Source organism: Eschrichtius robustus, chromosome 7 (assembly GCF_028021215.1).
Source record: "Eschrichtius robustus isolate mEscRob2 chromosome 7, mEscRob2.pri, whole genome shotgun sequence".
In the NCBI taxonomy this organism is placed as follows: Eukaryota; Metazoa; Chordata; class Mammalia; order Artiodactyla; family Eschrichtiidae; genus Eschrichtius; species Eschrichtius robustus.
In genome coordinates this window covers 138,940,756-138,961,544 of record NC_090830.1, presented here as the reverse complement: position 1 = coordinate 138,961,544, position 20,789 = coordinate 138,940,756, and the positions used below count along the sequence as shown (strand labels likewise).

Sequence of the window (20,789 nt, the reverse complement as noted above, 5' to 3'; positions counted from 1 at the left end):
TACGGCAGCCAGCAAGCCTCCCGGGTGCACCTGAAGGGCACGTCATCCTCCGAGACACGCGTTCTCATCTGAAACGTGGCTTCTGGGGGGAAGTGGTGCCCAAAGCGAGGGGCGGTACCAGTGCTCCAGAAATGGGCATTACGGCTGGAAAATATGACCCAGGACTGGACACTCAGGGGTGTCTGGCACTCAGACAAGCTCCCCGCTAGAGAGAGGTCGTCTCAGCCCCCAGAGAGCAGGCCACGTGTCCAGGATGGCGGGGCTCCTCCCACCTCCCACCCAAAACCCCGACTGGCCGACGCCACACCTGGGGGTCCTGCACCCTGCCACCATGCTGGTACAGCAGCCATTGCCACGTCCCCCTCAAACCGCCACCTCCAAACAGGATGGAGAAAAGCAGTTCCTTCCTCCCGGACCCTCCATCCCTCCCAAACAGGCCCGCCTAGACCCCTGAGGGCTCTGGTCTCTGTGGGACCCAGTGACACCTCCGTGCCCCAGCCAGTGGCCCTCCTTCCCTCTGGCCAGCACGCCAGCCACTCTCAGAAACGTCTCCAGCCTCCCCGACCTGTCCGGGCCTGGGCGGTGGTCAGGACCCCAGGCTCTCGGGCGAGGCACTGAGGCAGCCTCGTGGCCTGGGATTCAAGTCCTCGTGAGGCAGAGAAGCCTCCACGGCCCGGGCCTCCTCCTCCACCCAGTACGGGCAACCGTGGGCCGCGTGAGGATCCCGGGAGAGGCCTTCTGTGGAGGGCTCCCACTGGAGCAGACACAGGGCCCTGCACACGTGTTTTCCGTGTCACCAGCACTCAGCATCACCAGTGGGACGGCCCACACAGGACCTGCAGCCACTGCTTCCCACGGCCACGAGCAGGCAAACAGGGGCCCTCCTGGAACTAAGGGCCGCACAGTGGCCTTGAGCACACAGAGCGCGGGGTGGGGCAGCGCACCGCCCCCCCAGGGCCCCAGGCACATCCCCCTTCTTCCTGCCACCCCGGGCTCCAGCCCAGGGAGCTCCCATGCCTGGCGGTGCCCTGTTCCAGCCACCAGTGGGAACGGTCACTGGCTCTCGGGGCAGCAGGACCGCTGTCGGCCACGAGACGCGTTTAAAGTCTGCGGTCTTTCCAGGTGAGTTTTCACCCCACAACGGCCCCACAGAAGGCGCCACACAGCATCTCCTCTGTCCTTCCCGAGTGGCCCCCAGCCCCCAGCCCTCCCGCCTTCCTGCCAGGCCCGCGGACCCAGACTGTGCGGCGACCCGATGCGCCCAAGCTTTCGGTGCCTCTGGAGGGGAGAGCCTCCGGAAGCACCCGGCCCGGCGTCTCCTCGGCTCCCGGAAAATCACTGCATCCAAGACTCAAGCCGTGTGGTTGCAGACGGCTCTCGGACCCCCGGGGTCACACCCCGGTGGGCAAGCGGGTTTTCAGAGGCCCCGGAGGGCTCTGCCCCCGCCGCTGGCCCTCAGCCAGGACACAGCCAGCTCCGCGGAACGCACAGCGGATCAAACTAGCCCGGCAACTGTCCTCCCCGCTTGATAGCCCGACGCCAGCTCATCCGTTAGAGGGAAATAAAAGTCGAGCCTAAATGCATAAAAAATTATGACGGAAGCCCTAAATAAGGCCCAGGCTGCAAGCTTATTGAGTCAAAAATCAATCAATCAATGAACGAGTGGATTAGGCGCACCTCATAAGCCCCAAAGAAATAATTTGCCCAAACACTGGGATTTAACAGTTGAGGACCAAATTCCAACACTTTTAGGAAGTAAATAATGAAAAATCAATTTAAAGAAAAAATAGATCAAGAACCCTGGACCCTGGCATGCGGACACATTTATTGCCGAGTGCCGTCGCTCGGCTGACCCGAAAACTTCGGAAGGTGTTTATTTACTTTCAGCACCTTCCAGAGATCAATATTTTTAATTTGGATCCGAGTTATTATTTTTCACATCACAGCAGCGGGTAGCAGAGTAAAGTGGCCCATATTTTAGTGCTAAAAAGATCGATATGACAGTTTCACCTTCCCTGCAGCCCCTGCCACTGCCAGGCCGCACATCACCATGTCCCACGGGGCTGCAGGGGCCGCAGCGGGAGCGGCCGTCCCCCTCCCCCGAGGCCGACAGCCGTGATTTAGCTGAGCGTGGAGGGCCCGGTGCCCTCGGAAAACCAATCTTGCTTCCCTCACTTTATCAGGCCTGTCTGGACCCACAGGCGGGGCGAGAGGCTGGGAGACGGGGCGGGGCCGGAGGGGGCCCCCTAAAGCAGGTCGGTTCCCTCATCAGGATGCATTTGCCCTCCTCCCCTCCCCTGGATCAGAGAACATCAGTAAGCTCCTTACTTTTCTATAAATTTCCCCTAAAATCTTATCCAGGAGAGCAGAGACAGGGAAGGGGCAGGTGTCGGAGCAAGGAGCCAGGAGGGTCCGGGAGGGCGTCTCCTCGGAAGGAGCGTGGCTTCCGGCCTGCACCCCGCACAGGCACTGGGCCACCTGGGGCGGGGGGGAGGGCCCTGGGACCACGACAGAAAAAAGCAGCTGCCACCACGGCTGGAAGGCAGGCCCAGACCCCCCTGCAGAAGGAGACCACCGAGGCCAGCGCGGACCCTCCAGACTTGTGCTCCCCTGGTGAGGAGGGGAAGGAGCCCCCAAAGCAGGGAGGAGAAGGAAGAAGAGGGAACTGCTTTGTTGGTGACCTGCCTTCAAGGGGTCCTGGGCCCAGGAGCCACCAGCATGGACAGTGGAGCGAGTGGGAACGCGGATGGACCCTCCAGGGCGAGGACCTCCTCGGGGCACGCACAGACCCCCACGCCCACCCGAGGCGCCAGGGCCTGTCCCTGGGCCTCCTGGTCCGACATGGAGGGAGCAATGTCACCAGGCCACTGCGCCCTCCTGGCCTGGGGACCCGTGGACGGGTGGGTTTGCAAAGCGCAGCTTTAGGCCAGGGATGGAGAGGCGCTTCCTGGAGGGGCCTGAAAGGGTCGCTTCTCCCGACTTCGACTTCATCCCCCCGACCAGCGAGGCCACGGTCCCGGGAAACCTTTGTGAGCCTTGAATTTGCGTCAGTGGGTTTCTGGTCTGGCCGCACTCTCACCCCACAGGAAATGAAGCCCACCCGTGCGCCTCCTTCCAGGGGCCAAGTTAACCGCGGATGAAGGTGGAGGCCGGCGGTGGGAAGCGGAGTGGGGCGAGCCTGGGACCCTGGGCAGCGCGGGGCCTCCATCTCCCAGGCGCAACCCCGGAGCCCCCTTCCCCGCCGGCCTTCCCGGTGCCCTGGGGACACAGGTGCCGGCCGCTGACGGGCGCTGACCCATCTGCCCAGACGCAACCCCACTTTCCAAGCTTTGAGGGGAAGTCGGAACCACCGCATGTTCAGGCAATGCCACGGTCACCAAAGCCGTCCTGGGCGCCCGCGCTGGGCACTCTCCCAGCCCGCGGACGCCCGCGTGGCTGCCCCGACCGCATGGCTCCCCCTGGGCCCACGACACCGGCCTGGCGCCAGCAGAAGGAGCCCTCTGCCAGCCTCCGGCCCGCGCTCCCCGGGCGTCACGTCCACTGGACAGACGGCCACGCGGCTCAGGTCCCGCAGGCTGACACCGGACAAGGGGGACTCGCGAAGGCGCCGCCAGAAAGGCCCCTCCCACCACGGACGCGCGCGGGGCTGACGCGGTGCCACCGCGGGAGGGGAGAGGAGGGGAGGGGTGAGGCCACGGCACGGGGCAGCCATGCCCGCCCCGCCGCAGAGACGGTGGGGGCCGCCTGCCCCCTGAGGGGGCGACGCCCCCCAGGCTCCCCGCCCAGTCGCCCGAGCAGGCCGGGTCGGGAGGCTCTGGGGGGTCCTGCCCAGCAGGCTGGAGCTGATGCCCGTGGCCACCAGCTGCTCCACCAGCAGGTGCTTCGGGGAGAAGACCAAGCAAGGGCCTGCGCCTGCACCTCGCGTGCTCGGAGCACCAACCCTCTGTCCCGGGGGGCTCCCCAGGGACTGGCGTCAGCCCCACCCCTCAGGTGGCCCCCCTGGTACTGCACGTTGGGGTCTCTGGGCCAGGCTGCGTGTCCTGCCTCAGGAGCGAGGCGCCCACCCCATTCTCCTCCTCTTCTCCATCACAGGTGACCAGGTGAGGGGGGGAGGATGCGGGGTCCCCAGGTGAGGGGGGCACGTGAGTGGCCACTGGCTGTGCCTGCTTGGAGCCTTCACCAGCCCTGAGAAGCCCTGAATTTACACGATAAACAGCCCGCTCTCTTTCCTCTGAGGAAAGTCCCAACCCACCTTGGGGCCCATCCTTGTAACTGAGAAGGTTTCTTCCAAGCATTCTTGCACGAATCACTTTTCTGACAAAATCACAGATTCACATCACGTGCCCGACTACTAACGCTCTTCCACCGGACTCCATGGTTAAATCCAGTGACGTACGGGGGGCGCTCACACTGCCACTGCTGGCGCTTCTGTCACGAGCACGCGTGACAGACGCGGGGAGCCAGGCCCTGGGAAGGGGCAGGATGTGCGTATGAAAAGGAGGGGCATTGGAGGGAGGAGGGAAGGGAGAGGCCCAGGAGGAGGAAGGCTAGCACTTCTGATCTCTCCTGGGGCAGCCGGCCCGCGGGGCCTGCGAAGGAAGGGCACCCAGGGAGGGCAGGGCTGGTGCAAAGGGCCTGCAGTAGCTGCCGGGGCCGGAGGAGGGAAAGAGCGGGACGGAGGGCGCGCAAAGGGCCTGCAGTAGCTGCCGGGGCCGGAGGAGGAGCCCTTCCTCGGCACGCGGGCTGCAGAACGCGGTACCATCGCGGTCCGGGAGGGACGGCTGAGCGACGGCAGTGCCCCCTTCTCTTGGTCTCCTCTGCATTTTTTTTTTAAAGGCATTTTTTTTTAAGATATTTTTTTTTGCATGTGGACCATTTTTAAAGTCTTTATTGAATTTGTTACAACACTGCTTCTGTTTTACGTTTTGGTTTTTTGGCTGCCAAGCATGTGGGATCTAGTTCCCCGACCAGGGATCGAACCCACACCCCCTGCGCTGGAAGCGCAGAGTCTTAACCACTGGACCACCAGGCAGGGAAGTCCCCTCTCCTCTGTGTTTGCAAACGTCCTACAGGCACAGGTGAGGGTCAGCCGGGTGTGCGGGACGCGGCCCCTGGCTTCACCCCACACGTGGGGTCCCAACAATAACGGGGCTCATCCCACCACGTGGTGCCTGGGAGGGACTCGGGAGCCGCCCCAGCAGTGGCACTGGGAACAGGGAGCGCGTGGGTCAGGCCTTGTGGGTCCCCCGCAGTCACACCTCAAGGGACCCTGCAAGGGGCTCACCGGAGTGCCCTCTTCTGGGCACTCCTGCTTGCAGTGAACACGACCCTAGAGACGGTCACCTTCCGTGAGCGCACCTGGCATGGCAGGAACAGAACCCGCGTCTGAACTCTCACCGGGGGATTAAAACTGGGCCACCTTGCCTCTTTCAGGCAAACACAGAATCACTGGGGGATGTCGGGCGTCGACGTCGGCCAGGAGACCTAGGGTGTTTACCACCTCACCACGGAAAGCGCTTGGGCGAAGGCCGTCCAGGGCGCTGGCTGCACAGCCCCACCCTTCCTCTGCTGGGCGCCCCGTCCAGAAGCCCACGTCCGCTCCGGCAGCCTTGGGCAGGGGGCGGGGCCGGGGAGGGCGGGTGCCTGGGGGGCAGCCCCTCCCTCGGGGGTTGTCGCGTGCCCTCCAGCCCGCCCCTGCCCCCACCTCCCCAACTATGCCCTGCATGAGCCTTCTGTCTTCCCAGCCTCCACTCGGGGAAACTCACCCAACCCGCGGTCTTCAATGCACGTACACCCCGATGGCCTCGAGGTCTGTCCTCAGGCCGGCACCCCCCGTGAGCTCACACTGGTGCATCCGTGGCTCTGGCCCCACGCTGGGGGCGCCCAGGGGCATCCACGTCCAACCCACCACTGCATCCTGACCCCTCTGGCCCAGGACGCCTCCTTCCCTGCTCAGAGCACGTCTGCCGAGCACCGGCCCGCGCTGGCACAAGCCCAGGCCCCGGGCAGCACAGGAACAAGGCAGCTGCTCCCGGGCTCTGGATTTGAGGAGGAAGACACAGTCATCGGAAGGCCAACCCCAAGCACACCAAGGTGGCCGGTGCCCGCCCGGAGACGAGGAGGGCCCGGGGTCGGAGGGGCTGCAGCAGCCTGTGAGCTCCCGCCATCCCGTCCGGCTCACCTGTGGCTCTGTCCACGCCCAGGGCCAGGTCCTTGGCCCATGATGGCGGTTAATGAGCTCCTGGGAGCAGGACGGGCGATGTCAGCACGCAAGCCTGCTGGCACCTCTGAACGAACAGACTTCCAACTCGACTTTCCCGAAGGAAATGCAGGCGAGCAGGGACCCGGCCAGCGGGCAGGGCCTGAGGGAGGGTGGCTCGCTGCAGGACGCCCAGTGGGGGACACTCTGTCTCCTCAGGCCTGAGTAGACCAGACGAACCACGTGCTTAAGTGAGTGGCCACTCGGGATGGTTCTTAGGAGCAGACAAAATTTACCATAATCATTTTATTTAAGTCTAAAAATTGCCCTTAGATCAGCTCCTGGGCCGGATGGGAAATGCTGCTTTGCCACCATCTCCTGGTGAAGATGAGCAACTGCAGGCTCCTGGTGTGCCACTGCGCCCAAGGCCACGCCCCCCAGCTCGCTGCCCACCCAGCCACAGCTCCTCCAGGCTGCAGACCCTGCTGGCCCAGAGCTCCCCCAGGACGCCGACCCCCAGGACACAGCCCCCCAGGACGCTGACCCCCAGGACACAGCCCCCCCAGGACGCCGACCCCCAGGACACAGCCCCCCAGGACGCCAACCCCCAGGACACAGGCCCCCCCAGGACACACGGCCCCCCATGTTTCCGTGAGCCCCCCCACCGTTATTCTCATCACCAGGTGCAGCTGCAGGTTCAGCTCTTTCTGGGAACAGGCTGCAATTTTCTGATCCCTATTAATACCTGTGACAGCATTTATGTACAAGATAAATTCATTTCAATTTCCTTTTTCAATTAATGGCCTATTATTTGAACCACACTCAGCTAAAAATATCACTCCAATACTATTCATCTTGTAAAAATTAAATTTTCCTCCCTCTGACAGCCAGAGGCCACCAGGCTGGGGCGAGAGGGTGGCCAGGTACCCGGCCAGTGCTGCCCAGGTCCCCTCCAACGGGACGTCCAGGGGCCCCGGCAAAGGCGGTTCCATGCACGACGCACTGAAGGGGCGAGGGACGGGCATGACGGGGCCGGGGCCGCAGGGCCAGGGCCAAGCAGGATTTTATCACAAACCATTTCGGTCCCAGTCAGGAGACGGGTGACAAACACACGCCTCCACCGGGGAAGAGTCAGGGATGAGGTCCAGACCCGGAGCGTGGAGCACCGCTGGCCATTCCCATCCCCCCACCCCGGGAAACATGCCCGCACTGGACTGTGGTTGTAGGAGGGGACCGCCGGCAGGACAGCAACCCTGGAAGGCAAGCCAGGCCACAGCCTCGCAGGGCCAGCCGACGCACCCACCCCTCCTTGGGCAGGCTGGGCCTTCATCCTCAACTCCCAGACACTGCCCAGTCCTGCAGACACCTGCAGCCACAGCCTCAGGGCCTCACACCTGGGCTTATCCCCATGTCTGATGCGGTGCTGTCCCGTGCAGGGTCAGTCCTGCCCAGGGAGGTGCCAGCCCCGAGCGCCGTCCCAGACTGGAACCAAGCAGGATGGCCCTGTCACCGACTAACGTGCCATCAGCGTACTTAAGACCAAGAGAGGAAAACGCTGCCGGTTCTAATTGAGAGATGCCGTGGGTGTTAGATGCATCCTGGTCTCAGATGTAAATGTGACAATCGACTCGTGGAAGAACCGGCTGGATGTAATATCGTCCTTAGGTACCTCAATGCACCAACCGGACAGGAAGATCTTCCGGGCGTGTAGTGTTTGCAGTGGTTGCAGATTACTCAGCATGTGGCTGGTCCACAGTGTAAAAATACCTAATTCTGGGTACTTAAAATTACTTCCAACTTTTGTTATCCAATAATTTTTGATGACCATCCTTATACACACCAGTTTGCAAGACGGCTCCTTGTCCAGTGAAGCTGCTGAGTGATGGGAAAGCTCTTTGGCAGGTTTCTGTTTTCCATTGCAAATTGTGAAATCACATTTTAAGATAAATCTCCAGGGATGAGGAAGGCCAAAATGGAGCTCTCAGCCCCCAGGCGCCTCCAACGCAAACCATTTCTCAGCCCACCAAGCATTTGGCTGGAGGAGAGACGCAGGTATTACATGAGCATGTCACGACAGGTGACACAAAACAGACCACGGAGAACTAGAAAACTCAGCATTTCAAAAAACTATGGAAAACTTCCACAGACAGACAAAGACAGTGGGAGCGCCCGGCCTTCCTGAGGCCGCAGTTTTTGTGCACAAGAACCAAGGCCCTGTCCACTAACAAGCTGATACCCACGCTTCACTGTTGAAGTTGACTCAGCCCCAAGCGCACATAGAGCCCCGCGGGGCACGGAGGCCGGCGCCAGAATAACTCCCTCAGCGGATGGACGGCCTCCGCCCCAGGGAAACAAACGCCTCCACTCTCCCTCGGCCACCCACCCCTGCCTCAGTCTCTGGTCCACTGGGGAAGGTGTATCAGATATGTCAGCCTTTCTGAGGAATCAGTTTGATTTCGTTGATTTTCTCTAATATTCTATTTTCTATTTCACTGACTTCTGTCTTATTTTATGATTTCCTTTCCTGTACGGGCATTGGTTAAATCTGCTCTTCGTTTTAAAAACTTCTAATGTAAGCATTTAATGCTAGAAATTTCCCTCTAAGCACTACTTTAGGTGCATCTCACAAATTTTGAAGGTTTTTAGTTTGTTTTTCGTGTAATTGGAAATAATTTCTAATGTCCTTTGTGACTCATGGGTTATTTACAAGTTTCTTGTTTATTCCCAAATATTTGGGACTTTTTCAGATACCGTTTTTGTTTACTCCTAATTTAGTTCCTCTGTGTGACCTCAATCTCCCACACGTGCTGAGCTGCGTTTTCGGCCCAGATTTCAGTGTGTGGAATGTTCCATGTGCACACGCAGGCCAAGACTCGTCCAGGCCCCAGACCGCCTGTGCTCTGGCCGCCAGGGTGGGAAGGCCCGAGTCCTCGGGACGGACCCCCCTCCCAACCACAGGCCACCCTGCACCCACCCCGACAAACGTCAGAGCAAGACTCGCCTTCCCAGGGAAGAGAGTGGAAGCCGACAGCCCCGCCTCGCCCCTCGGCGTGCCACGTGCCACGTGCCATGTCCCCATCCCGGGGCTGCGCGTGCAGCCGCCAGCCCCGTGTCCCACGGAGGCCCGTGAGCTCACGCCGGCTGTCAGGGACTCTGCCAGCTTTCCCGCACACGTAGCTCTGACACGGGTACCCACACGATGGGCTGCCACATCCCCCTGGGGAGCTGCGCCCTGCACCCTGGCCCCGTCACAACCCTCGCTCTGAAGGCTCCTTCGATACCAACTCGTCCACTCCTACCTTCTCAGAACCCGCGCGGATGGTCTTTTTCTTCATCCTTTTACTTGTAAAATACCCATCTTGCCACCTAAAGGAGGCTGTGAGGACCCGAGCACGGTGTCCACGAGGCAGAGGTGACCAGGGCCATGGTGGGCCATGGCGGCTCTACTGGCCGAGCAGGGACCGAGGCCTCTGAGAGGGGGAGGCGAGGAGGGGCCCCGTTAACCCGCCAGCAGCAACCCGGGGACGATGCTGGCCGCCGGACGCTTGTCACAGTGACTGAGTCTATGCGTTTACACACGTATCAAACTCGGACAGAGTCCAGCTACGACCTTTTCAAGCCCTTTCCTCTCCCGGCCCTCCTGGGGCTCCAGAGACACCACCTGACGCCCTGGCGCTGGGCGACGCCCCTCGCCAAGTCCTTCCTTCTGCACATCTCCTGCGGCTGCTGCCCTTCAGGGAGCCCTTCCTGACGCTGTGGCCCTAACCTGCTGATAACGGTGTGGTTCTCATTCCAGACACTGCAGTTTTCATCTGAGTAAGTCCCACTTGGGGAAAGCATTTTTATTTGCAGGACGAGCGGAGGAGAAGGAGCCGTCAGGGAGAAAGGGGAGAGAGCGGAGGGGGCTGTGTCCCTGCCCTCGAGGCCTTGCTGGGCCCGTCACTGTGGGGTGAGGCCCCTGCGAATGTGGGGAGGGTCCCCCCGCCGAGCAGCGTGGCAGAGGCAAGACCCCGGGATGCAGGATCTCGCAGACGCAGCTAAAGGTAGAGACACGAATCTGCAGTCCGTGACTACCCCATAACTGGCATCAGACGCCCCGAATTTAAAGACTGAAACCTGGCAGGAGCCTCTCTAAGCAGAGGGGAAGCGCGGTGGCATCTCTGCCCCGGCCACTCTACACAGGACGCTCTTCTCAGCCCCCGGTCCCCGCACACAACCCCCGGTCCAGGCAGCGGGCGTACGGTCACCTGCTGCCAGATCCCCGGGCCAGGGATGCGTTGAGGAGGGGACCCGGCAACCAGCACCTGCACCTGCAGCAGGGGACGGCGTGAGGGGAAGGCCGCGGAGGACAGATGACACAAGACACTAAGGAGCACAGGTGACCTCAGGGCTCCCCAAACACGGGGCCTCCAGACGGTGAACCTCACACCAGCAACGGCCACTCAAAGCCGACCAACCTCGCTGCTTCGAGACGCCCCTGCCCGTCCCTGCACCCGGCACACCCGTGGCCACCACGCCAGCCGGGGCTGCTTCCCCGGGCATCCGCCATCCCCCAGACCACTGTCGCACTGTAATTCACGCACGGCCGCCTGTGCCCGTGACAGAGCTGCCCACCGAGTCTCTTTACGTACTCAGAGGACGGCAGCTGCAGCAGACGCTTGGCTTGTCCCACGCTTACCGCACGGAGGGAAGAGCACTCACCAATTCCACGGAGGGAAGAGCACTCACCAGTTCCACGGAGGGAAGAGCACTCACCGGTTCCACGGAGGGAAGAGCACTCACCGTGAAGTGCTCCTGGGACTTGTAGTCCTCATCCAGGTAGACCCGCGCCCTGCTGTACTCTGTCATCGCGTCACTGGACAGCAGTTCTCTGCAAGGAGAGAGGGAGCTCGTTAGCGCACAGCCACACGCACACCTCGGCCTCCGACGGGAGCGCTTGCGAAGCACAGGAATGGCAGCTTGGAAACCATGCTTTACGTTGTCCTGAAAACAACAGCAACGGCGGGGAAGGAAGGAAGGGGGGGAGGGGGAAGAGAGGCGGAGGTGGCATAAACTGAGACCCACTATGCGCCCTCAGCGCAGGCCGCTCCGTGCCGGCCGTGAGATGAGCAGGATGGGGGCCCCTCGGGAAGGCGACACTGGGAACTCACTCAGGGCCACACGCCAGGAAAGCTCGAGTCCACAGCCTGTGGGGCGTCCTGGCTGTCTGCGCCCGGTCCTCACAGAGGCCACACAGGCGCCCCCAGGCCTGGGCAGTCCCGCCCGCATTCGCTCCTCACGGGAGAGAAGCTGAGGACCGTGACCAAGTGGCTGAGGCTTTGCAGCAAGAAGGAGGGAAGCGTCTCCAGACGTCCCTTATGAACAGGCTCCAGCCCTGACTGCACACCTCATGGCCACACTGTGTCGCCAGAAGAGCCTTCAGCAGGCGACCTCGCCACCATCTCTACAGACATGGCCGGGACAGAGCTGCCTTGCACCCTCGAGTTCTGTGATGGCGCCGGATGGACAGAAGCACCTGACCCCCCCCAGCCAGCGCCCCGGCAGGGGGTGGAGGACATGGGCGCCGTGTGACCAGCCAGCACACAGGGCAGGAAGAAGAGAGGCTCCAGCTTTAAGGAGTGACAATGAGGAAGGCAGGAAGGAATAGGGAGGAGGGGAAGGAAGAAGATAAGCCTTGAGGGGACCAAACTAGTCCTCAAGCACCTACCTGCCTGCTGGGATGAACCCCAACATGCTTTAGGGGGCGAGGCAAGACGCAGACACCAAACACACACAGCAGCAGAATCAAAATTACTGACATGTGAAGAAGCAACAAATATGGCCCATAATCTACAAAAAAAGGCAACAGAAACAGATGTAGAAAGGATAAAAGTGATGGAATTTGCTGAAAAGAAACTTGAAACAGCTATTATAAATGTAACCAAAGATTTAAAGGAAAACATGGACACAACTGTAAGTTCCAGAGCTGAAAAATACAGCATCAGAAATAAATTCACTGAATAGGCCTAACAGCAGATTAAAACGTAAAGAAGAACAGACACAACTATCCAAACTGAAGCAAAGAGGAAAAATGAACTGAAAAAAAAAAAAAAAAAAACTGAAAGAGCTGTAGAGACCTGTGTGACAGTCTAACATCAGGAAGCCAGAGTCCAAGAACAAAAGAGAAGGGAAGAAACCATGCAAAAGCTTTTCCCAAATCTCAGTAAAGTCATAAACCTGCAGGTTGAAAAAGCTCAAAGAACCCCAAGCAAAACAAACACAAAGAAAATCAAACTAAAGCAAAACAATCAAGTTGCTGCTAACCAGCTAGAAAGACAAACTTAGCAGTCAGGAAAAAAGACACACTATATACAGAAAATTAAGACGAGAACAACAGCTCATTTCTCCCCAGGAACAATGGCACACAGAAGACAATGGAACAATATCCTTAAAGCACTGAAAGGAAAAAAATGGACAAGCTAGAATTCTGTTTACAACAAAAGTGTCTTTCAAAAACAAAGACAAAGACTTCTTTCAGATAAACAAAAGCTGAGAGAACTGATCAGCAGCAACTTGTGTTGAGATAAATGTTCAAGTTCTCAGGCTGAAGGAAAATGGTGCTGGAGAGAAAGCTGATTGTACGGAGAAGGACTCACCCTGGGAACGGCAGGTGACTAGTCAAACAGGTGACATGTTCTCTCACTTTTTAACCTTTTCAAGAGGCAACTGACTGTTTAAAGCAAAAATAACAACATGTATGTGACGCGGAGCACAGGCAGAAGACAACAGCAGGGGGACGGCAGGGGACGGGAGCCGTGGGATCCCGCGAGCGCGGACGCACGGCCCTGCCGGGTGCTGCCCCTCACCTGCGTCTGCTTCTGGCTGACGTGCCCAGCTTCTCCAAAGGTGTTCTTTTCTTACTGACTTACTGCAGTTCTTTATATATTTAAATACTGATGATTTCTGTCAGTAAAGTATGTTGCAGATACCTTTTCCCAAGTGTGGCTAAACTTTTACTTTGTTTATAGTGTCTTTTGATAAAGCTTTTAACTTCAACATGGTAAATGCGTCAGTCTTTTCTCTTGCGGGCTGCACTTTTGCACCTTTTTAAAGAAATCTCTCCCTAGATGCTCTCCTACACTTTAGTCTCGAATTGTCCTCGGGCCTTTTACATTGACTCGGTAATAACTGAAATTCACCCCTGTGTGTGGAGAGAACTACAACGTGCTGGGGACCCAGCTTCATGGCTTCCTGGCCCAGGACACCAGGTGATGCCGCCCCCTGCCACACACCGGGGTCAAGTGGGGCAGGGGCTCCGCTGCCACGCATCTAGGTGCCGCCCGCACACACACACACACACACACACACACACACACACACACACAGGAGGCCCATGGGCCGGGGGAGTTGAGGACACCCCCCTTGCTGTGCTTCAGAAGTACTGCAGCGAGTCCTGCCTCTCTGCACTTCCATATTAATTCTAGTGTTAGTTTAAGTGTTAAGAAAACATTTTGATTGAAATTGCCTTAAATTATAGATTATTTGGGGAAGTCTGGTAGCTTTTAAAAATTTGCCTTTTAACAAAGGACCCCACAATTTGACAGCTGAAAACATGGATGGCTTGTGTCATTCCACGCCACTGGGGCCTCTGACAGGGGCCGAGGCCTGGGACAGCAGCTGGACTCAGCCTCAGGCAGGGCCCCAGGCTGAGGGCGTATAGAGGCCACCCACCCGCAGACCTGCACGTGGCCCCGGCCCACCCCGCCCACAGCCGCCTTCAACCATCAGCCTCACGAGTGGCACGTGTCACCTCCCCACACTCCGCCGGGGCCCGGGGCCCGGGGTCGGGAGGACGGGGCCACATCGCAGGGGACACAGTGCAGAGAGGGCGCCCCAGGCAGGAAGGACGCTCCGGCGGCTGCCGATGCCCAGGGCTGTCCGGCACGCAGCCTCTTGGCCCAGGCCTGCCGCCCCACCTGTCCTGCCCCCGCCCCTGCGTCCACCTCCCGAGGCCCGGGCCCTCGCTTCCCGTGCGGCGCCGGGCAGGCCGGCCGTCCAGAGCCACGCCGACGATGGCGCTCTGTGCCCCTCCCACTGTGACAGAGAAGCTGTGAGCTGCTGCGTGGACGTCAGCCCCGTCTGTCCCCGGCCGCAGCAGCAGCAGAAACAGCAGGCTCACGGCCATCGGGCCACGCGACCGCATCTCGGCCTGGACCCGGGGCTGACGCTTCCGGGCCCGGGGGGCGCAGTCACCCCACCCCGGGCCTCGCTCTCACACGAGCGTGCCCCCCACCCCAGGCGGAAGCAGAGGGGCAAGCAGCTGCCCCGGGACGTACCTGACAAACTTGTCCACATGCGACATGGAGGCTTCATAGTTCTTCCCTCCGAACTCCTGGCAGTGCAGGGCCAGGAAGTGCGGCCTGTGCGCGTGGACGACCTGGGGAGGAACACACGGCAGCGTCAGGGCCCCGGCGGGGCTCCTGCCGCAGCGCTTTCCCTGCAAATCCTGAGGATCACGGTCCCCAGGGCCGTTCCCTCCCCGTTGCCACAAATCCTCAGAACCTTCCTCAGTAATCTGGGCATTTCCTCCCGACTACGGAGTCGCACTTGTCAGCTGCAGAGCGCCTGCAAAGGCTCAGAGGAACAAACACGCATCCTAACCTCACACGTAAGGGCAGCCATCACTGATGCTGCTATGGCCCCCGTGAGGGTGCAAGCACACCCGTGTTGTGTGCGTGTCAGCGCTGTGCATGTGTGTGTGCGCGCGTCTCTCCCCGTCCGGGAGCGAGCAAAGCTGGCCGTGCAAGGAGCTGGCACCATCTTACGCCCGACCCACACATCGCCTCCCCAACCCCACGGGGCAGGCTGGACACAGGACACGGGACACGGCTGCGGCCATCAGTGGGACCCGGTCCAGCCATGTTGCCCCTGGGCAGCGGAGCCAGCTCGGCCCACCTCCTCTCAGCGCCACCCGTCCGCCACAGCCCACAGGGCCAGGCCCGCCGCGTCTCCCTGGTCACCAGGGTCCCCTGCCCCCTGGGCTCCGACTAAACTGGCCCCGAGGCAGCGCCCAACCCACCCACACTTTGGTCACTCAACCTGGAGTCGTCCTCGAAGCTGCGGCCGCTGACCCCCCCCAGCGGCCCCTCCAGGAAGCTCACAGGGATGGTCCTGAGAGCGCCATCCAGCTGCCCCCCGCTGCCCACACCCAACCCAGCACGGACCCAACCACCCCCAGGCGGTGGCACGGACCTGCGTCTCACCCCTGCTGTAAGCCACGCTGGGCATCTCAGGGCAACCCACAGGTCACCCGAGCAGGTGTCGACCGGCACGGGCTCACGAGGGGGCCAGGCACCCACGGCCCTGCCCTCCTAGGGTGCTGGGGGCAGTGAGTCACCAAGGGGGCGCGCTGTGTGGTGACGAGGCAGCCGTGCCAGGACACGCACCGGGGCGGGGGGGGGGGGGGGTCAGCACAGCCTGGGGGAGCAGCAAGGGCAAGGGCTCCCGGGAGTGGAGAGGGGCCACTGGGGCCCGACAGTCAAGGGCAGCGATGGAGGCATACCAGGAGGCCAGGCAGGGCACTTGGAGGCCCAGAGGCTGCCTGTCCCCGCCTGCGCCCGGCCCCTGCCCTTCCTCGGCTCTGCGCTTCTCCGCCCCCTCCCTGGTGCCTGCTGAAACGGCAACACTGCCGGCTCTGAAGCCCTCACCAAAACCCACAGAACTACCTTGTCCCTCCCCAAGCCCACCATCCCAGAGGCAGGTCCCCTACACAAGGCCATCCACGGCCTAAGGCCACAGTGTCAGCACCTGAACCCGACCTCGGCCACCACCGCGTCCTGCCCAGAGGTCAGTGCACCGTGGACAGGTGAGGGCTGCATCCAACGGGCCTTGCAGAGATGGGTGCTCTGGGAACAACGGCTGTGTGGTCCCTGATGGGCAGTGGCTGCATCTAGGGTTCAGCCAGGCCACGCCAGAAAGTCAGCCACGGGGACAGAGGACGCAGGGCATCAGGCCCTGGGTGCCACGCTTCTGCGAGTCTCAGAAGGAAGCATTGCCCAGCAGTAGCTGCCCCTGACCTGCAGACGGCAGGCAGCACGTCCAGCCTCGGGGAGGGTGACTGGACCTGGTCCTGCTCCAGCTGTGACATCAAAACACAATCCCCAAGACGCGGAGCTTCCTTAAAAAGGAGGAGAATTCAGACCAGAAAGTGTATTTCAGCCGCGTGGGAAAGGCACCCAGGTGATACCAGCGGGTCGAGTGGGCTGCCCTAGCTCGCACCCTATGCCCCGTTTAAGTGGGTTTACGGGACGTCCACCAGGGTGCTTCCGCTTCCCACTGAACACAGGCGTGGACTCTCTCTGTTCCTGGTCACCAGCCTCAGGGCTCAGGCTCTCGGGGACGGGGACCAGAACAGGCCCAGACGTTTCCCCAGCTGGCGGCGCCACAGCCCTGCCCGGGGGGAGTGGGACCAGGCAGCTTGCCTCGTGCGAGCTCAGTCCTGCTCCGCGCAGGCGCTAAAACACAGACTCCGAGACAAGCTGGAGGCCGCCCGCCGGCGGCCCCCTGGCAGGCGCCCTCACACACGATGCTCCCCGTGCAGCCCTTGCCGGCGTGGAATGATCACAAGACAAAGTTCAGGAATCCCAGGGGTGTCCACGCAGCAAATCGCATTCACCAACCAGAAGAGACTGCAGAATGGTCTCCGGGCCTGAAGCCTCGATGCAAAGGGCACAAGGGACCCCAGTCAGGAGAGGCTCCGGGCCAGCCTGGGTCAGGTCACCAGACCGATCTGCCCTCAGGCCCAGGGTCGAGTGTGCACAATGCCAGCCACGCCCACAGGCGCACACAGCAGCCTGGTCACAGGGAAGCCACCAAAGGCTCCGTGATGTGTGCGGCTCTGTCACCCCCCCTCTGCAGTACCTGGAACAACATATAAAACCAGACCTTCACAAAGGGGGCACAGAATTCCCCCGGGAGCAGTTCCTCCCTGGGAAGCTGGTGACTTCACACGAAGTGAACGCGACGCTCTGACACAGGCAGATCGTCACGAGCGTGACTGCAAGGTCCGTGACACCAGTTCCTGTAATTCTGCAGCGTGCTCTCTGCCCAGCTCCACAACAGGTGGGGGGAAAAGGAGAAGGAAGCCCCAGAGATGCTTGGGTTTTGTGGGCAAAGACGGGGCCCCGAGTCAGTGACAGGTTCCTGCAGTTCACACCGTCACCTCTTGTAACCGAGGCTGCAGGTCACCAGATCGTGGCTGGGACCACGACCCAAGTCCCCAGGAAAAGCCAAGCGGAGCCGCTTTCCAAGGACTTCCCATTATGAATTAGGGCAGCGAGGACAAGGGGCCCACGTGCGGCCGCGTTAAGTCACAGACACACGGGGTCTCTCTGGGCAGGCCTGCCCACCTGTCTGCCTTCACCCGAATCCCATACACGTCTCCCTCCTAAGACGTCTGCTGTGGTTTAAACTGAAATAGCCGTTTATGGCACAGAATTCACGCTTTAAATCACATGAAACTCCTCAGACGTTTGACTCTGACCCCACAAATCTCAGAAAATGGAGAAATCCAAAACTAGCAGCTCCTTGGGAGTGGGCGGACGCCCAAAACTAGCAGCTCCTTGGGAGTGGGCGGACGCCCCTCGTGCGGACTCCAGAGCACCGGGCAGCGCCCAGCAGACGGGCCCCTTCCTGGCACGTGGCGCCGTCTCCACGGTGGTTTATCTCTGAAACCCGTGGCGGTCTTGCCTGAGCTACAGGGCCTGGAGGAGCAGGGGCCCAGGGCAGCCCCTGCCTGCCCGCCAGAGCCTCAGCTGCAAAGGAGAGATGAGGCCTGCGTACGGATGGCAGGGGGACAGGGCACCGGCGAGAGAAGGGGCCTGGCGGTACCACCGAGGTGGGCACTCCGGGAGCTGCCAGGGCTCCGACCCTGCTGTGGGCCAGGGAAGCCCCGTCACAGCCACAGCTGAGGAAGCAAACGCCGGCCCGGGGGTGGGCGGGCTGGGACCTCGCGCCCGTGGGGGGCCAGGCCTGAGCTTACAGCGGCACCGGGGGACGCATGGGGCAGGCACCACCCCGATGGGCACACTGTGGGCTTCCCGGGCACTCACGGGGCCGGACAGCCCACTCCTCTCAGTCTGAGGTCACCCTGCCCAGAGTGCGTCTCCCTACAGCACTGCCAACGTTCTTCCCGAAGGACCAGCCCGTCCACTTGGGCTTTGCCTTAAACAACTGGTAAGAGGCGACACTCAGCATCAACCTGGCAGGTCTGCCGGCTCCTGGACGCACGGCTCCATCTCGCCCTGGCATGCGAGGCTGGGGTCCGGGGCCTGCACCACGGAGCGCCCAGAGCAAGAGCAGAGCTGGGGTTCCTCTGCCTCTCGTCTTCCAGGCCCGCATATCTGCGCACCAAGTCCGTCTGACCCCAGGCTCATCTCCACGTGTGTCTCCCGTGCCCCACCGTGCTCCTTCCAGGGCCTCTTGCATCTCCACCTCCAAGAAAAGACGTGGTGCTGAAAAGCCCTCCAGGAGCACTTCTTCGTGCTATAAACTCACAAAGGAAAGTGACAAAGTGAAGAGTTGAGCCTTATCAGTAAATAAACTGATCAGGTAAATGAGTTTTATTCACAATTCTCAGAAAAGCTGGCTTACGAGGTTTCCATTGGGATTGTGCTTGGCCAACAACAGAAAACCAACAACCAGCCGCTTGCATAAGGAGGCCGGGCTGGCAGGCAGAGATGGTGCACCTGCTCGCAGATGGCAGCCAGGAACCAGCTGCTTCCACCATGTCTGCTCTGCCACTGCGAGCACTGGCTGTCATCCTCGTGACTGCAACATGGCTGCAAAGCCCCCAGGCCTCATGCCTACATTCCAGGCAGGAAGAAGTGGAAAGGGCCTAAGGTTAAAGGAAAAGGGGAAAGGGCTTCTTTTCTAGTGCTTTGCCTACTTTATTTAGACAAGAAGGCTCTCGCCGGAGACTTCTGCCTACACGCTGTGTCACAGGACGCCCCCAGAAGCCACGCACAGGTGCCACTGGCTAGCACTCTGCAAGCAACAGAGCCCGGCGTGGGTCACGTGCAACCGCACGTCGGGGGGTGCCGTCTGCCCCCTCTGCCGCCGCCCCCGCCGCACCACGTACCCACCTTCCAGTCTCCCGAGTCCCAGGCTGAAGGACGATTGCAGGGTGGCCACATCTGTGACCCCCTTTGGTGCCATGGTCTCTGAAGACCACCGGTTTGCAAAGCCCTGGGCACAGACGAAGGGCTCGCTTACCAAGGAACCTGCTGTCCCTCTTCTCTTGACAACTCCCAACCTGAGCCCCTCTTCAGAAGGCCGCGCTCCAGCCCGGCCGAGGTGCTGGGTGCGAACGCGCCACAGACACACAGGTGCTTCCGGCCTGCCCGGCGCCGGCGCCTGCGACTCGGCACACAGCCAGGGCCGCGTGTCCGCATGTCCCCATGTGTCCTTGGCCTGGAGCCGTGTGGGCAGCTCCCGCCCCTCCACCCCGTGCCCTCCGGTCCCCGCCACTGCGTTCCGGTCTTACCCAAACACCAAGTCATCTGTCCTAGCTCAGCGGGAGGGAGACTTTCTGGCTGGACTCCCTGCGCCGCAGCTCTGCCCAGACAGAGGCTGGGGAGCCCCACCCAGCAGAGGCGAAGCCCCTGTGTGCCCACAACACCGTCCCCGACTGAGCCACTTTCTGGGGAAGGATGACCTCTATCCAACACATTTTAATTGGTAATCACAATTAGATTTAAATTTAAACACAATTAAACTAAATTTAATTCCAAATTTAAATTATAGTGAAATTAAATTAACCTGAAACTGAATTTCAATTGATCATCAGTTTAAATCAACAGCCAAATAAAATGACTGATATTATTTTAACCGTTGAAACTCAGCGTCTTCTACACAATGACCCGAACGACACTTCCCGATGGCCGAGCACGATCACCCTTAGGGACAACAGGCACACCTGCCCTGAGCGCACACGTGTGAAGTCAGATCATGAGCAGTTACGTCACGACGGTTATGAACTTCCCAGCCAGTGCGTATCTTACTCGAGTTCCCCTCTGCGTGGAGAAGCACGTGCAGGAGGCCTCAGCACGTGCTTCCGCCCGGCTGTTGACCAAGGTCCCGTCCACCTAAACCTGAGCCACCTGCATTACATGGACGCACCTGGAGGAGCGCCTGCCAGCGGAGCCTGGGCGGCAGGTGCAGGGAACCCGATGGGGACACAGTGGAGGAGGGGAGGCCCTCGCTACCCCCCAGGAGAGCAGGTGGCCAAGGGGTGCAGGGAGCGGCAACCCTGGAAAACCAAGCTCCAGGGAGCAGTGCAGCCCTGTCGAACCACAGTGACCTCAAGTGGCGTGGACACAGGCCCCAAGTTCAGGGCTGCTAAGAGATCGCCCCACATGCCACCTACCGGGACCCCGCACACGTCGGCGACCTCGAGGGCCGCTCGCCAGGCCCGGCCATGCCTGGTTGCAGGTCCCAGCTGGCGTGGCCTCAGGTGCCCCCTGCGCACACAGCGGGCATGAGAGGATGTTTCAAAAGCCAAAAGGAGGCATTTAGATGAAATCATGCCGAAATGTAACACAAAGAGGCCAAA

At 60.6% G+C, this 20,789-nt stretch overlaps 1 protein-coding gene across 2 annotated transcripts in view; it reads right to left on the bottom strand.

The window, feature by feature from the left end:
• The window catches only part of INPP5A (inositol polyphosphate-5-phosphatase A), a 181,134-nt gene that overhangs the window by 84,012 nt on the left and 76,333 nt on the right, over positions 1-20,789 (bottom strand). For both annotated transcript variants that reach the window (XM_068548802.1, XM_068548801.1), the window contains exons 3-4: positions 14,515-14,615; positions 10,982-11,069 (exon numbers count right to left, since the gene is read on the bottom strand). In XM_068548802.1, the coding sequence (XP_068404903.1) occupies positions 10,982-11,069; positions 14,515-14,615 (189 nt within the window). The remainder of the gene's footprint in view (positions 1-10,981; positions 11,070-14,514; positions 14,616-20,789) is intronic.